Genomic DNA, 18853 nt, shown 5'->3' with positions numbered 1-18853 from the left:
ACGGAGTCTTCTCATAGACGAAAGTATCAAGCAACATTTCAAATTTATATATGAAAATATAAAGTTATATTTGAATAAGGTGTCACCTAGGAGTCCTCTTTTCCTGAGTTGAGTCAGTTGATAGTACGAAAAATGTTGTTATAAATGGAATGAAATCACAACGAAGTAAGTTTAACATGGTGTACCTGGTGATGACGAGAAATGTACTTGAAATTAATATATGTATCTCAAGACATTTAAACTTTTATTAAAATAAAGTAGAGAACAACTTTTCGACGGTGTACTTCAAGTTTCTGTACTAGATTCTTTGCTATTTTTCACTTTTGTTGACGAGTATAAAATTTCAATGAGGTACAAACTTAATAATTTAATTGATGTCTAACTTTAAGAAAATATAAAAACAGCAATGTCAGCAAAATTAATTTTATCTACCAGATGAGGTTAAGGATAAACAACAATGGCAGCAGCTGGTTTGTTATAAATGTAAGTTAATATCTACCAGTTAAGGTTAAGTAGAAACAACAATGGTAATAGCTGGTTTGTTATAAATGTAAGCTAATATCTAACAGATGAGGTTAAGGACAAACAACAATGGTTATAGCTGTTTTCTTTTAATAAATGTAGGTTAATAGGTTAACTTTTTTCTAGAGTACTCAATATCAGCTCAGGACCATTGAACCAAACTGTAACTATAGTTTAGTCCTACGGCCTAAAAACTGTTGTAGTTTAAAAGCTCCCTGAAAACCAATGTGACCTCCACAATTCTACAACTCAGTTAAACAAAACCGAAACCGACACTTCCAACATCATTCATTTTATACAAAAAAGTAATTCAATAATTATTCTTAGTGACAGTCAATCCCACTATTCGTTGGTAAAAGAGTAGCCCAAGAGTTGGCGGTGGGTGGTGATGACCAGCTGTCTTTCCTCTAGTCTTACACTACAAAATTAGGGACGGCTAGCGTAGATAGCCCTCGTGTAACTTTGCGCGAAATTGAGATATAAAAACAAACAAACAAAACCAGGGTGGGTGAAAACTGCAAATGATTAAAATCTGACACAGCCACAAATAAAAATAATCAAGTTAACAAAGTTCTAAGCCAATTAAACAGTGCACATGACTTCCTCCTGACGGTCACCATACGCTCAACCGTCGGACTCGTGACCTCTCCACATACGTTGCTTTCCTAAACTTTATACAGAAAGGGAAACTTCTAATACACCCATTGTCAACTTGATACAGTCCTTCTACTACCAATACCAAGCGTGATTTTATTACTAGCCTGCTCTCAAACTGAAGTTATTTTAGGCAGAATTAGAATTGAGCGTGGTCAAGTATAGCACTGGAAAGGGTTTGATGTCCCATGTTATAAACCGTAATTAGATCGCAAAACCGTCAAAAGATAACGGAGCTGAGCTGAAATTTGTAACTGAAAAACAAACATTAAAACCACCTCGGAGCTATTCGTTGATGGTCAGAAAATAAAAGAAAAATATACTGACATGATAAATTACTTATCTAGAGAAGGAGAGCCAAGATAGTTGTTCGGCCTCACATCAACAGAGGAAATGATATCAGTTTCGTACATAATAAGTTATGAACTTACAAACAACCAACTTCCGGTATTCCAAAATACGCTGGACAAGAATACTTGAGAAGTGTGCAAATAAACCACCAATGCGCAAAACCCATAGAGTGTAGGGTTTTTCAATTAATTCGTAGATTTATAATAAAACAAATTCAATGAAAGCAAGCGAAAGTTCCATAGCATTCTTCAATTGTCCACACGTCACTGAATTAGTCCAGTATAATTCCAAACTTAGCTTTTCTAGCAAATTAACGAGACTATATGACAGTTAATTTCCTTTTACCTTTTATTATTTATCTTATATAAAACAGTACACTGATGGCTAATTGTCATTTCATCGAAATAACAAAAAGCAAATAGCCTACAATGTAATATAATATAATGTGTCCGGGATAGAAACTTGTGAATTGTGTGTAAAATTTAATTTTTAGTGAGATAAAGAAATATAGTAGGATTTATTTTTCACAGAAAGTTTTAATGACCCCTAAAAAATAAACATTTTTTTTGGCTCAAAAAGAAAATCGAACCTATAGATAAATCCGTGAATTTAACGCTAAGCCAGTGAATAAAAAGAAATACCTTAACTTATTAATATCCTTAAGACCTTAACTCCTATAAAAGAAAAGGATTACACTAGTTAGGATACTTATATAACAAACGCTAAATTACCCCTCATTTTATTATTCCTTCTATATCGTGTATAAACACGATATTCTAATAAACCAGTTAGTCCCTTGAACGAGCGAATTTAATGAACAAGTTACTTTGGCGACAAGTTAATCGCCCCTATCGGCACAGGACTTACAACACTAAAAGCTGGACAAAACAAAGATAGCCCGTTGTGTAACTTGGTGCTTAATTCCAAAATCAAACAACGACAAATTATTCTGATGAATGAGTTAATCTGGTGACCAAGTTAGCCTGGTAACAAGTTCATCCGGTGTTAAATCACTGTTAAAAATATAGATGACCTTCTTATGGTCGACGTAGTAAATAATTAAAATCAAAGTGAAGTGGTTTTCATTCATTCGTGATCTCAGAAAATTTTACTCGCGACTGCCTCGTGCATTTGCAACTAATTAATAGGTACTTTAACAAAGGAATAGTATTAACTACGTCTAATTTACATTTTTAAGTCAGCAGTTTAGTACTTGCCTGTCGTCAGACGACAAACATCTTAGTTGGCAAAAGTTTCGTAATATTCTGGATGAATTTGTTGGTTAGCAGGTCTGTTTACGCGTGCATGAGCATGAAACACTGCTACTTATATATTACTTGGCATCTTTATACAGGAGGGTTGAAAGAGCCCAGGAATGTGTGTGTTTATGTTATTCACTGTGTGTATAATATTGTTTCATAAATAAGAGACATTTTGTATTTAACTGTAAGTCAAAGGTCTGGCATGGCCAGGTGGTTAAGGCACTCGACTCGTAATTCGAGGGTTGCGGGTTCAAATCCCCGTCACACCAAACACGCTCGTCCTTTCAGCCGTGAAAGCGTTATATTGTGATGTTCAATCCCACTATTCGATGCTAAAAAAGTAGCCCAAGAATTGGCGATAGGTGGTGATGACTAGCTGCCTTCTCTCTAGTCTTACACTGCTAAACTGGGGTTGGCTAGCGCAGATAGCCCTCGTGTAGCTTTGCACGAAATTCAAAACAAACCAAACTGTACGTCAAAGGTCACAAGAAGTTGCGCGCAGATTACATTTATTAGAACACGTTGAATGAGTTTTCGGCGAAACGTTCATTTTTGTTAGAACAAACCAAAGAAGGTTTAATCATTTTGAAAAATAAATGTCCATCTATGCAGAATCATTAAGCTACTCGGAATGTCCAGCGTAGATAACAGTCGGTAAATATAACGAGCTTCCTGCCATCTTCTTAAAGAAATATGCCCATGATTCTTGGTAAACATAACGAAACCTAACATAGTCAGATGGTTTGGGTATTCGACTCCTAAGCCGAGGGTTACGGTTTCTCATCCCCATCACACCAAAAATGCTCGACCTTTCAGTCGTAGGGTCACGTTATAATGTTACGATCAATCTCACTATCACGGTGGGTGATGATGACTAGCTACTTTCCCTCTATTCTTACACTGCTAAATTAGGGACGGTTAGAGCAGATAGTCCTAAAGTAGCTTTGCGTGAAATTCATACAAAACCAGGATTAATATCAGAAGCACTAACTCTCACTGACTAATTCACGAACAAATATTGAACCTATTTACTCACTGGCTAGTCAGTAACTGATTAGCTAAATAATTAACCGAATTTGATATTTATTTTTTGCCTTATTTTATCATGTTACCGAAAGCTTTTATATTTTTCAGAGGCCTTAACTTTTGTGAAATGTCTAAATATACCATGTTATTATTGTGTAATTAATGCTACCTTTAACAAACGAAGTTTTAAATAAAAATATTAAAACTGTATCTTATAACAACAGTGTTTGTTTTGGAATATTATAATTTACTTATATATGTTACAAATATGTTAGTAAGCGACGGAGCTAATCTCGAATTTTAAAAATGTACAAACGGCTCGTTTGGGTGTAAAAAATTTTTTACGAAGAGGAGTGAACAACTACGTCGGTGAACCTGACGATGACCGAAGAAGGTCGAAACGTTGTTCGCCCCTCTACGTAAAAAGAATTTTCTCAACCCAAACAAGCTGTTTTTACATATACATTTTTTTCTACAAGTGGGTTTTCTCGACATCACTAATCTCGAATCCATTGCTATACCGTCAATTTTGTCTTGAATGCCACATTGAAAAGAAAATTATTCCCCAGCAATAAACGTCAGTTTATTGAAAATATGTTCCAATTTGTTTTTCGTTTTGCTTATAGTTTCTTCTAAAACTCTATTAATATTAACAGATTCTATATCAACGTTTCATAATACCCGTATTAATTAAATCTTAAATCTTGTATTTAATCACAGAAAAAAAAAACAGTATTTTATAACATACTTATGATACATAAAAAGTAAAGAATATCTAACCAAGAAGTCAGGTAGTCTCTAACTATATTAACCAGTTTTGTAAGCTATTGTTCTAAAAGGGCAGCCTTCTCTATGGACGTTCAGAACTCTATAAAAAACACCTCGATGACAACCTCAAAACAATAAACGTTGGAGCTGAGAGTGGGGCGACGGTTACAAATTTAAAAGGAATAGAGGTGGAACTGTCTCCCCCCGTTTCATGTCATTTAAAATTACACACATGAAAAAACATCATAAAATAATTTTATAGAACGACCTAAAACTACCCCTCAAAGGTTTTTCTAAGAAGGACAAATTAACCTCCCCCAGCTTGAGGTTTGCTCCGATGCCAATAAAATTACAATGGTTGGTCATCTAATTATAGGTTGTCCAACACAGAGCTAGAGCTGGAAGAGTTGGTTCTTCTACATATAATATCATTACTTCATATAGCTGGAAGAGTTGGTTCTTCTACATATAATATCATTACTACATATAGCTGGAAGAATTGGTTCTTCCAGATATAATATCATTACTTCATATAGCTGGAAGAGTTGGTTCTTCTACATATAATATCATTACTACATATAGCTGGAAGAATTGGTTCTTCCAGATATGATATCATTACTAGATATAGTTGGAAGAGTTGGTTCTTCCAGATATTATAATATTACTAGACAAAGCTGGAAGAGTTGGTTCTTCCAGATATTATAATATTACTAGAAAGAGCTGGTAGAGTTGGTTCTTCCAAATATAATATCATTACTAAATTGAGCTGGGAGAGTTGGTTCTTCCAGATATAATATTTGCTAGCTAGAGCTGGAAGAGTTAGTTCTTCCACATAATATCATAACTTGCTAATGCTGGGAGAGTTGGTTCTTCCAGATACAATATCATAACCAGACAAAGTTGGTTCCTCCACATGTAATAATACTACTTAGTTCGTTAATAAGAAAACATTTTTAAAATAACCATCACTGGAAAATTAAAGCACTGAATACTGCAAGTGTTTGGTGATTTCTGAACATCCCAAGTTCTGAACCTAAACGCCACCACGATAAAAGGAAACGAAAACATAAACTGATCTGAAGACAAAAAATTTCAAAACATCGTCCTCTACACTTGAGCTGTCAAACTAAACTGTTTAGACACCAATATATGTCTACAAGTGTTTCTCTAATAGGCAATTGTCTCCCATTTCACAGTGAACTCAGTATGAAACTGTGCATAAAATATCTAACTACTAAACAGTGATCGCTCTTATTTGTGTTATATTCAACTAATCGTGTCGAACGGTCAGGTAAGCCTAACTTTTATCCTGTAGTGAAAACTGATTCTCATAACCTGACTGTAATGTATCTTAGACATTGTCTTATTACTTACACATTATACACGTTTATTCCATGACTACCAAACCTGTAACGCAACGAATAATCAAATGAATTGAACAGTTTTCAGAATAAGTTTCTATTTATTGTTCGCTTCCCCTCGGTGGACTCAGCAGATAGCCTGATGTGGCTTTGCTATAAGAAAAAAACAAAAAAACACTCCTATTTATCGTTGTTCTTTACTATAGGAGACAGATGTTACCCTTATAATATTCACTTTATATTCTAGTATAACTTTTCCTTCCGAAAGTTGGCTCTCTTCTGTGTAAGTCATTAAAACTTATAAAGTAATATTTTTATATAAAATATTTGATTCAATGCTTACCATTAATTATATCCTAGTGAATAATAATAATAATAAATAGCATTTTTGTAAAACATCTGATTATTAACCAAACAGTATGTCGATTAAGTCCGGCGGGTAAGGAGTGTTGTTATTTATTACAGCTAAGAGTGTTTTGTTTTCTTGTTGTTAAGCAAAAAATTACATAATTTGCCTGTTATGTTAGTGGAAAATATTGCTGCAATACTGCATGTTGCGCAAGGATTTCTACAGTAGCTCTTTCAATGGGAACCATTAATGGGCCTGGCATGGCCAAGCGCGTAAGGCGTGCGACTCGTAATCCGAGGGTCGCGGGTTCGCGCCCACGTCGCGCTAAATATGCTCGCCCTCCCAGCCGTGGGGGCGTATAATGTGACGGTCAATCCCACTATTCGTTGGTAAAAGAGTAGCCCAAAAGTTGGCGGTGGGTGGTGATGAATAGCTGCCTTCCCTCTAGTCTTACACTGCTAAATTAGGGACGGCTAGCACAGACAGCCCTCGAGTAGCTTTGTGCGAAATTCAAAAACAAACAAACTCTTTCAATGGTAATCCGGGTGTCATCTCGAGGTTATCGCCTCATCTTTGTTTGAATGAAAATGTTCAGTCACGCGAGCAGCACCAGTTGTTCTGGGTACGTACGACATTTCTTGAGAAGTAAGGAACGTTGAATTAAAAAAACCTTAGTAAATGATATTGAAGATTTAGGAATTTCAACGAAGATCCAGTAAAAGTGACTGTTCAGTGTTTAACAACATTTCATCTACGAATTAATAAAGATTTTTCATTTGTGCATTACCTAGTGTCCACACTTTCTTTCTCAGCCTCACTAATTTAGATATTTAGCATTATTACATGTTAAACATCCTGATCGAATCTCCTGTTATTCTGCGGACTTATTCCAATGTTATCAAATTAATTCAATTTCATGTTGATATATCACAGATTTATTTTTCGAATTATTCACTGAGCTTTTTTGTTTTTCCTTTTTCTAGTACGTAGGGAATACGATGCGAAAAGACTAAACCCTCTAAATCTGGTACGATCTCAATCACATGAGTGACCCCCAAGGAACGAAAACCGGATTAAACTGGTTTACGATGAACAGAGAAACTTCCGAGGTCTCCGAGAAGTTGTCATTCAATCTTTTGTTTTTATAACATGCGTAAAGCAAGTTCATGACACCAACATGTTTCAGAGTAAACGGAGTGCAGAAGGTTAGCAATACCTTTGGATTAAAGAGTCGCGCGAGAGAAGTATTCTCAGTTTATGGCTTCTTATCGCCCCTCGCTAGTATAGCGATATGTCTCCGGATTTACAACGCTAAAATCAGGGGTTCGATTCCCTTCGGTGGGCTGAGCAGATAGCCCTTTGTAGCTTTGCTATACGAAAAACACACACACACGGCTTCTTATTTTTCTATTCTAAAAACAAAGTAATTTGTACCTGATGATACAATTACGTAAAAATTATTACAGGTTTAAATAATGTGGAATTATTTTTAAAAATACATAATCGGAATCAATACGCCCGATTACAGCGGTCTAATGTTGGAATATTTTTTTTTGTATGAAAACCTATATTCATCATATATGTACATCTCCATTTAATAGCCAAAATAGCCCTACCACCGCTTATACCAAAAAACAATCAAGATGTTGATTTCAAATGTCTATACCCATACATGTGTTGCTATGTTCAAATTTTATCTTCCAGTTTTGTGTGCTGAATTTCGCGAAAGCAGTTACTCAACTATCAAGTGCTCGACTACTTTTTATCAACGAAAATTGGGTTTTATTGTTACATTATAAGTGTTATTATTGTTTCTGCCTCTGGTAAATCACAAGCTAGTTAAAATTTAAACCCCTCGTAAATCATAAACCAGAATATGCATACCATTGAGATTTATATTCCTTGTAAATCATAAACCAGAATCGGCCAACCGTTGAGATTTATATTCCTTGCAAATCACAAGCGAGAGTAGGCTTACCGTTGAAATTTATACTCCTTGTAAATCATAACCCAAAATAAACCTACCGTTGAGATTTATATTCCTTGTATATCATAAGCTAGGGTAGGCTTACCGTTGACATTTATATTCCATGTAAATCATAAGCTAGAGTAGGCTAACCGTTAAGATTTCTAACTCCGTGTAAATCATAAGATATGGTACACTTCAGAGTAAGTGCACATTTTAGAATTCCTCCCCCACATCATAAGCTGTTACAATTCAGGAAAATATTTTTCCGTCGATTATGAGAATAAGTTATATTTTGTTTGTTTGTTTGTATTTATAAAAATAATGATAAAGCATAATTTAAAAACTAACTAATCCCAACGCAGTTCAAACTTGAGTGGAAAATAGCATTACATAATTATTATTCAAACTCATTCCCCAGTCTTTCAACTCCAATAAACTTAAGAAATTCGTATGAGTATATTCTACATCAATTCAAGTAACATAAGTCATCACTGAAAGTTTGATATCTTCTGACGTAGAGGGAGTGATTCGGTTACGAAACACTAGAGCGCAGCATTCGATAACAGTCATATGACAGAAAATATCCTCTTAAGCGCAGAGAAAGAGCTGTGAAATTCCATTTTACGGAGAGAGGACGTGTCATTCAATTCTAAGACTTATAAACAATGTGTGCAGCTGCAGCTACTGACTATAGGTACCTAAGGTGAGACTTACCGAGGTATTTTGAATAATTGTTATTGTAAAAAAATATTCTGTATGCTGTTATTACTGCTTGTGTTTCAACAATATTGCAAAAGAAAAATCACACAAGTAGGAAATATAAACTGTCTGAGAAATTAAAATACTAAGTAGATAACGTAACTTTATTCGAACGACTTTAAAATTCTTTCTCGCACCACACTATTCTGTCCCCTTGTAGTATGCTCATTCCTAATTCTCGGGACTTATAACACTAAAACTGGAGTTCCATACTCATCGTGGAACAACACAGATATTCCATAGTGCAGCTCTGTCTTTAAAGGGAAAAAAACAAATACACTGCCACCTGGCAGAAAGTAAAACAGGGAGGTAGAATAAGCGGGTACAAACCTTCTATTTAGCCACAAACTTTTAAAATTTATGCAAAAAAATATATATACTAAGAAAAGCTGTATTTAGATATTTTAATACTTAACCCCAATCTGAACTACTTTAAAATAATGAGAAATATCTGTATTGTTTTGTTCTTCGTTCAATAATGATCATAATATACACGAAAGATATCTATCAGCTCTAATATATGATATCACTTATAGATTGGTGGATTGAAAAAAACTGAATGTTATAGGTTTGACTTCGAATAGAACTCCAGCGTCAGATAGAAACGATTGTTTCTACTTATAACAGGCAGTTTTTTTCGTCGCTGTTTAAGTTAATATTGTGTTCTTTGAAAAAGGGTCTATGGATATCGTAACCAGATATTCTGCAACTATTTTCATATAGTTATGAAGCTGGTTTGAAGGGAGTGAAAACCAATGTTGGCGCCAATAAAGTGGGTATCGCTCTGTTCGGACTGGGTCGTATTGGAACAATCCATTTTGAGAAAATATTGTCTAACCCTCGATCTGAGCTGTTATACTGTGTGGAGAAAAGCCAGTCCAGAACGGACTATGTGCAAAATAAATGGAAGCTGTCAAACACTAGAATGTTGACGCCGACCGAGTCTGATGTCATCTTCTGTGATCCTCAGTAAGTGGTAGATTTGGTTAGCTCTAATGTAAGTTTAGAAGACTATAAACATTGACTAAATACAGTAATTAAGCTATAGCTGACATGTAATATATATACATCAAGCATTTAATGGTCTAAAATAGTCTGGTGATTAACATGTCTTGCTACGGAGCGGGTGTGTTTTTAAGAATAACGAACCACCAAATCTCATTACTGACTAATTAAGTGCCTTTCTAATACATTCGATTTATGGTCGGCTATTGGTAGGCACGAATATGAGAAATAAGACATAACACACGTCTCGAAATAATCTAAATCGCTCCAGATAAGTGTGTCCGTCCTTTATTAAAACAATGTTTGTAATGTTACAGAGTGACAGCTGTAGTAATCTGTACGCCAACGCAAACTCACGAGCAACTTGTCAAGAAGGCTCTAGAAAGTGGTGAGTAATAATTGAGGCTGTTTTATCATCAGCCAAATACTAATAAATATGTAGTTAATAACCACGTGTTCTTAAAAGTTGCATGAAGGTAGAATGTAATTTATTTTTCATAATTTGTCTACCAGATCGACTGGTATCGAAACCCGTCTTGGTTTCTGGCGTTATAAGTCCGCAGACATACCGTTGTACCACTAGAGGGTGAAATTAGAAGAAACTTTTTTATATTTATAACTTTAAACCTGAAGCCCTACAAAATGTTTTTTTATGATTTATTTTGGTTTAAAAGGTAACAAAACGTTATAAAAACCTAATAACAGGAGTAATCGGCAATATCACTTGGTCAGATGCTTAGGGCGCTCAACTCTTAATCCTAGGGTCGCGGGTTCGAATCCCAGTCACACCAACCTTGCTCGACCTTTCAGCCGTGTAGGTGTTATAATGTTACGGTCAATCCCACTATTCTTGAGTAAAAGAGTAGCCCAAAAGTTGGCAGTGGTTGGTGATGACTGATTGTCTTCCCTCCAGCCTTACACTGTTAAATTAGAGACGTCTAGCGCAGATAGCCCTCGTGTATCTTTGCGCGAAATCCAGAAAAGAAATAAACAATACAACTTGTTTTTTGTTATAGATTATTATTACTACCTGTTACTTGTACGAGAAAATTCCTCTTTCTTATACTTCAAATAAACATAATTATTTTTATGTTTATACCTTTCAGTAAATCGGTTTGTTGATAAATAAATAAAATAAGAATTATATGAGGGGACAAAGTACTTCTGCAAGTTCACAAACGTGTCGATAAGGGAATTTATTTCTCTAAACTGTCAACAGATACCTTACTGCATACCTTTACGTCCCTCCCCCCCGGCTAGTACAGCGGTTTATCCACGGAGTTACAACGCTAAAATCAGGGGCTCGCTTCTCCTCGGTTGGCTCAGCATGTAGACCGATGTGGCATTGCTATAAGAAAAAACGCACACACAGCTTTACGTACATTCGTATGTCCACCTATCAGAAGCTATTAGAACTAATAATACAATTTCACGACAATACATTAAGATAAAAAATAATTGTGAAGCCATAACGTTTGTCCAACTTTCAGATACAAACTTAAAGTTCGATAGTAAAAACTATCTGAATGTATATTTAAAAACTATCTCTACATTTAAATTTAAAAATGTTTTCTTCAACACGTACCTAGGTAAAGCCGTTCTCTGTGAAAAACCATTATCTCTCACCATAGAGGGAACAGTGAAATGTTATGAGGCAGCTTCGAAAGCCGGAAAACCTTTACTATGTGCCTTCAACAGGTAGGAAATACTTCCTTACGTAACAATAAAATTAATTTTATGAGCAATTAAAAAAATGGTTTTCCATTCAGGTAAAATATCGTAGAAACTACGTACAAGCAGACCTGTTTCTAGCCTCAAAACTATTCATCGGTGGTTGGTTGTTATTTTTAATATCAACTGACTGAATACTTTACTCTATTCTTTGTGTTGTTTTTTACAGGCGATTTGACCCAGGGTTCAAGAACATAAAAGATCGAGTAGAAAGAGGTGATGTAGGACAAATTCAAGTGGTGAAGACTTGTAGCCGAGACTCAACTTGGCCATCTTTAGAGTACCTAAACACATCTGGTAAGGAACATGCAACATGTTTTATCGTTTGGCAGGTTCTTCTCAGCTATGTGATACAAACAATTCAAAGACTGGTCAACTTAACGATAACGACATATTTATTTCTTACGTCCGCTGGAAGGCTAACTTCACAAAAAACGTTTTATCAGAAATTCTGAAACTAGTGATATGCTTAACTCACAATTAAACTTAATCCATTACTCACTTACAACATTCTTGAAGGAAGCGTAAAAGCTCGCTAACAAACTGACCAACACACTCACTAATTGATAGATAATATTGTAATAAATTCATTCACTGATACTGTACTTCAGTAATCAACTAACTGAATGACTAACTGGTGATTTTATACAACCTAGTTTTCACTATATTTCAGGAAACTACGAGATATAGTTACTTTGTGAAAAATGCCCTCTACCCACCAAACAAAACACAAGGAAAAAAAACAAAAATATAACTCAATGTACAGTGATACAGATTGGTGAGAGGTCTTACTTATACCTTTATTCATCAGACAGGAAAGTAATTAATATAAGGGGTGGGAGAATATCTGTGGATGAAGGGAGAACTCCTCACGTACATTTGTGGTGTACATAAATATCACCTGAAAGAGGCACGCTCATGTACAGATATGTAGTGATTTAGACAGGGAAGAATCCCCACATCTAGCTATTTGTTGATTTCATACAAACTTCTGGTAAAATACAAGATATGTAGTGATGCATATAAGAGCATAGGCAACAGAACCGAGGTCGCACGTATCCCCGATTTTGGTTTGGTATTAAATTGCTTTTTCGACTGGGAACTAGAGACTTCTGTTTAACGGTCATAGAAAGCTGCAGTTTTAGTTTCGAATTTAATTGTCATGATTGACATCGTAAATAAAGGCCGTCCAGTCGCCAGTGCTCCATTCCTGAATTCAGAAATGTTTCGTCGTGTAGATGTTCACATAGATAATTCCTGTGAGAAGTACAGTCAGATACAAGTGTGTGGTGATGTATAGTACTGTGAGACATCCGGTAAGGTACATGCTGTAGGTGAGGTAGAGATGTAGACCCATTTGTGGAATATACGTAAAGACCTTCTCTGAGGAACATTACTATGGTACAACGTGTAGATTAGCTTGGCCTAATGTGTGTTTGTGTGTATTGAGGTAAGGGGGATCCTAATTCGGGCGACCAGATTTCCAAACCGAACAACTGGTACAGTGCAGACTTTGCCCCAGTTTCAAAATGATTTTTTTGGGGTTTTCTTGGCAGTGTGACCCGCAATGTCCAATCTGCTATCGAAAACACAGCTTTACAAATAGAGTTATCTGACTGTGTTATCTCTAAAAGAAAGAAAATAAAATGAAGCCTGCTTTCAGTGTCTAAAAACACTTTATTTTAAGCTCTTTAATAAATTAAACATTTTAAATAATAAACAGTCGTCCAACTGTCAATCATATAAACGTAAGCTACTTTACATCTACTAACTAAAAACTGAGTTTCTCAACACGTACACATAGGGCTTTCAAAAGCACTTGACAGCAGTAGAGCACGTGTTTCAACAACGAACAAGCCAACTGGGCCATTACATTCTTGATTCAATGTGACTGGCAGTTTAATGTTTTTATCACAAAACTGAGACGTTTTGTGCTTCCTGCGAAAAAAGTTTGCGGGACACTAGAACAAACTTTTTAAAAAATGGATGGGGGAACTGTCTTGGCAAAACCGGGGTGTCTAGTTACAGTAGTCGTAATTGGGTTAGTTATTACCGTTTTTATTCGTTTATAAGACGATTCGCTTATAAGACGGGTCCCAACTTCACCTGAGAGATTGTCGATATTCTGTTTAGACTCGTTTATAAGACGAAGGAAGGAAAGCAGGTAACGAGAGAAAAGTGAAAAAAATGGAAATTAATAGAAACCTAATTTTGGGTTTCGTATACGATATTTCGATTTCAGATTAGAAGGAGAAAAATAGAAGAGATAGAAAAGTGAAAATAAATGAATAAATCCAAACTTGGTGTTCAAGCGTTTAATGGAATTTCATCAACTATTTTATTTACTGTATGATAAATATTCATATTTAAAACACATAACAAAGAACAATCTAACGCACAAAACTTATCACAACATATTTCAGTATCAAAGTACGTTTATGCTAACATTTAAACCACATTTCTTCAAAGTATTAAAAGAGTTTACGCAAACTGCACTTTAATAGAACACAGCAAATCAGTATGCAAGTTATGAAATTCAAAAGCCTTCAAATCATTCGTTGTCGCTATCTCCAAACAGTTCATAAAACTGCTCCTCGGACAATCCATCATCGTAGAGGTCACATTCCTCCGTGTTCTCCACAATCACAGATCTAATAATAACAAGATAGCTCACTTCCCTAATTTCACTGTCTGAAATATCTGCACAGTTCTGAGTGAACTAAATTTATTTTCTATGTCTGTATACCTCGCCTATAAGACGGGCCCCCCCAATTTGACCCCGAAATCTCGAGGAAAAATCCCCGTCTTATAAGCGAGTAAACACGGTAAATTGATATGGAACTTAGGCATCTTCAAATGACTTACCTTGCTATCGCATTTCACGCTATCTCTCACATCCACTAAACGTTGTATTCTCAATTCACTATTCTATTAGCAAACTGGTGTGTTATCTAGACCTTTCAAATCACGATTTTCTCATATTTTCCAGTGTGTGTAAATGTCCAGGTGTAATAGTTATGAAAGACACCAGTTATGTTGACCATGTTATGTTTTACCCACTTTTTTCTTTTTACGTACAAAAAACAGATGTGATGAAATCTTTTCAGGTGGATTATTCCACGACTGTGCCATTCACGACATTGACTTGATTTGCTGGATATTGGGGGAACTTCCGACCTCGGTGTACGCCCACTCTCATGCCTTCAACAGTCTTTTCAAAGACATTGATGACTTTGACACAGCTGGTATAGTGATGAATTTTCCCAGTGGGGTCATCAGTCTCACGGATCTCAGCAGAAGTGCGGTTTATGGGTACGACCAGAGAATAGAGGTAACTACCGGATTATAACAACACCTTGTTTTCTTTATAGACGTCAGAGCACATAATTTTCAGAAATACCTACTTGAAAGAGTAGCTCAAGAGTTCGTGGTGGGTGGTGATGACTAGATGCCTTTCATCTAGTCTTACCCTGCTAAATGAAGGACGGCAAAAACAGATAGCCCTCGTGTTGCTTTACGCAAAATTAAAAAGAACAACAACAAATAAAAAACAAAACTTATGTCTTGTTTTTTTTTAGGGGGTGATGACCATTTAAACATATTTTTAAACATTAAGTCCTATTTTGTTTAGCAATTTATTATTATGAATAGCCTATAAGAAAGGACCCAGTGGTTCGAGCACTTGACTTACATTCTGCAGCTTGTGAGTTCGAATCATGTCACTGAACATACTTGCACTTTCAGCCGTCAGAATATTATGAAGCGACGGTAAATTCCACTGTGTGTTGGGAAAAGTTGTTTGGTGGTGTTGACTACCCGCATTCACCCTAGTCTATCACTTCTAAGTTGTGGACAGCTTCCAGCGAAAGTTACTAGAAAGCAGATAAGTATCATGTTCATTAACAATAGAGCTTTCATTAATGTCATTCGGTCTTTGGTTTTCGAAAAGTCACAGAATGGGCTATCTGTGTTGCGCTCACCAGAAGACCAAAGACTCACCACTCGCTGAGCCATTAGAAAGAGGAAAGGTAACTTAAATAATGATATTTTCTGGAAGTTTCTACAACTAAAGGATATAGCCTGAAGCAGAAAGTTAGCTAGTTATATTTACTTTCTTTTACCACAATCTCTAATAATGCTGGAACTGTAATGAAGTGAAAAAAAGTCAAACTACTAAAAATTAATTTAAGTTTCATTTTGGGAACGGCACAAATAAATAGAGTATACAAGATTTAACCGCTTTACAACAGTATACTAAACGTTGAAAATATTTACACGTCTTTTTATTTTTGTTTTTCAATAATTTTTATTTATTTTCAAGGTCTTTGGGTCAAAGGGTATGTTGAATTCTGGTAACATTAGACCAACAGGTGTTGTGTCACACTGTTCCAATGGCTCTACCGCAGTTCCTATCTGCTACTCGTTCGCTTCTCGTTATAATGATGCCTATTCTTTCGAGATAGAACATTTCCTCGATACTGTCCAAGGTAATATGTTTTTACTCGTGTATTATTCAAATTCATATAAAAGCTGAACTGGACAACACATTGCTTGTGGGGTAACGTTTTACAGAAAAGTAAAATCACAAACAAATTGTGTAGTTGAGATAGACGGTAATCGTTAACGTAATCTAATTATTACAGATCTCCCAGTCCATTCACAAGAAAAAATAAGGCCAGACACTTTGGGTTGTAGCATGAAGATATATGTTTTTCGCCTTATTTCTTTGATAAACAACAGTTTTCCCAACCTGGACCACTCATGAACTTGTAGTGTTGGTCACTGTATTACTGTGGTAAAACTGATTTCCGCATGAAATAACTAAATCAATAATAATTTAGCTAAATTACTGAACTTAAGCTAAGAAACAAACAGATATTACGTGATATAAAGTATAAAGCTGTAATTATACCTAAAAATACAAACAAAGTGTGTGTGTGTAGTTGCTTTAGAATACTACAGTTTTGTCTTGTATTGAATCCATAAATCAATCAGCAGTTTCACTCTTGACATATCTATCCATCGATTGGCTCACATCAAAAAACAATTAGGACTCTGTAAATCCAACTGATTCACCCATAATAACTGGTGCTATCTACGTGACTAGTCGTTCTTATTCGACATAGTGGAAGCCGTAACCGCTAGATATCAACTATTTGACCAGTAAATATTGTGGCTTTCGTTCACTACAAAGTGTGAAATTGTAGTAATATTCCTAAGGACAAAGTTAGGTATTATCTACCGGAAAAAAGTAACTATAACACATACAAAAGGTAAAACTGTAATAATGGAAACTCCTACAATAGTAAAAGAAGTTAGAAACATAGTATGCATAAATACTGCAGTGTGTGTTTCCTGCTATGTAATTTAATATGTAACTTTCTCAAAATTTCTATACATCTTGAGAAAATATTCTTAATGTAGAAAGTTAGTAAAGGGAGTCACAAAACTCCCACTCTCCCTTGTTTCTCATGGAACTAAATTATCTATGGTGTGGCACGGACTTTCTCGTGGGAAATACAGATGTAATGTCGAGCATACTATATAGAACCTAACATTCCCTCTAGCAAGTTTTGTGGTATTTCATGGATATAACATCCCTTGTTTTGAAATGGCCATCATCAGGTGAATAGAGCATACAGTTTGATAAGAATGACATCAGGTTATTGGTATATAATGTCAATTCCTACCTAGTCACTTGATGGGATACCAGATAATCGGATAATACAGGTTTATTACCTGAACTGAAGATAGTATGTACTTCATTACCTTACTGAAAAATATGAAATGTTGGAATACAAGTAACAAAAAGGGGAAAGTCTTTACAATTTATTGCCTAAAAATGTCTTCCCGAAAACGTGTAGCTCATGTTTGTTGAACAAATAGGTTTTATACATTTTCACAAAACTTAGGTTCACTTTAAAAACACGGGTTTTATTCTATTACGTTAAAGGTCCTTATTATAGTTCGCTTGTCGAATTTCGTGATCAGTAACTGATTATTAATTATTCACAATAAAAGGTTATTGAAAGTAAAACTAAATTTATGACGACTGATAGGGTACAGTTCATAATGATGAAAAAGGTATATGAATATTTTAACAAAGCATGCGTAATCAGATTTAATTTTTAATGGTTTTTTTCAGGTTTTTCTGAGGCAGAAATTCGACCGCACGACACTTATGCCACGTCAAAAATTGCATCAGCCTGTGAAGAATCAGCGAGAACTGGAAAAATTGTCAAGATCAATTGGGAACAGAGTTGTTCCGTAACTCTACTGTAATATTGTGAAGTACTATTTTCTTGCATGGAAGATATCAAATAATAATGTTCCATAAATAAAATACCTTAAGCGTCCGTAAGTGGGATAAGTTTACGGACTTACGATACTAAACTCTGGGATTCTTTTTCCCGTTACGGACACGGTAAAAGGCCCAGTGTAGCTTTGCTCGAAAAGAAAAAAATATTATAACAGCTGAAGTTTATTATGTAATAATATAAAAATAAACCCAGTATTGTTATATTTAGGTTTAACATCCAGATAACACCAAGAGTGGTGTAACACTTAGAAAAGTAAATCAACAACACTGTAATACAGTCACTGACATTAACCCTAACGTAGAAATAATGAACCATCCTAAAAATAACATTATGAATGATCCAACAACAAAGCAGTCATTAACATTAGCCCTAACAAACGTAGAAATAATGAACCACCCTAAAAATAACATTATGAATGATCCAACAACATAGCAGTCACTAACATTAGCCCTAACAAACGCAGAAATAATGAACCATTATAATGAAAAAATTGGAATAGTCCAATAATATAGCAATGACTGACATTAGCCCTAACAATCGTGGAATTAGTGAAGCATTCTAAAAAAAAAAATTGAATTGTCCAGCAACCAAAAGTGTGCGGTCCATGAAAGCAAGGGAAGCAGTGCTTCTCCAGAATATATTTAAAAAATATAATTTTTAAGTATCTGCTAAATATGACGTTATGAACTTGCAACTGATTCATATGGAAATACTCTACCATACATAATTAGTAATCACCTTTTATGGACGAAAGCATCTGTTGGAAAGAGTCTGGA

The 18853-nt window shown here is 35.2% G+C and overlaps 1 protein-coding gene across 1 annotated transcript; it reads left to right on the top strand.

Moving 5' to 3' along the window:
* The first annotated feature begins 8807 nt into the window (after positions 1-8807).
* LOC143230634 (putative oxidoreductase YrbE) lies at positions 8808-18274 on the top strand. The gene is made up of 8 exons (XM_076464498.1): positions 8808-8965; positions 9745-9990; positions 10344-10414; positions 11616-11724; positions 11927-12054; positions 14865-15088; positions 16079-16244; positions 17903-18274. The coding sequence occupies exons 1-8, from the start codon at positions 8928-8930 to the stop codon at positions 18037-18039; spliced, it is 1119 nt and encodes a 372-aa protein (XP_076320613.1). The 5' UTR covers positions 8808-8927; the 3' UTR covers positions 18040-18274.
* The last annotated feature ends 579 nt before the right edge of the window (positions 18275-18853 follow it).

The sequence above is a fragment of the Tachypleus tridentatus genome, chromosome 10 (genome assembly GCF_004210375.1).
Source record: "Tachypleus tridentatus isolate NWPU-2018 chromosome 10, ASM421037v1, whole genome shotgun sequence".
Lineage (NCBI taxonomy): Eukaryota > Metazoa > Arthropoda > Merostomata > Xiphosura > Limulidae > Tachypleus > Tachypleus tridentatus.
This window is presented reverse-complemented; position numbering and strand designations above follow the sequence as displayed.

Bases quoted from the DNA above. Each gene is read 5' to 3' on its own strand.
- LOC143230634 (XM_076464498.1), top strand. From the start codon at position 8,928: ATGTGTGCAGCTGCAGCTACTGACTATAGGTACCTAAG. The intron at 8,966-9,744 runs GTGAGACTTACC...ATTTTCATATAG, and splicing joins ACTGACTATAGGTACCTAAG to TTATGAAGCTGGTTTGAAGG. The intron at 10,415-11,615 runs GTGAGTAATAAT...ACACGTACCTAG, and splicing joins CAAGAAGGCTCTAGAAAGTG to GTAAAGCCGTTCTCTGTGAA.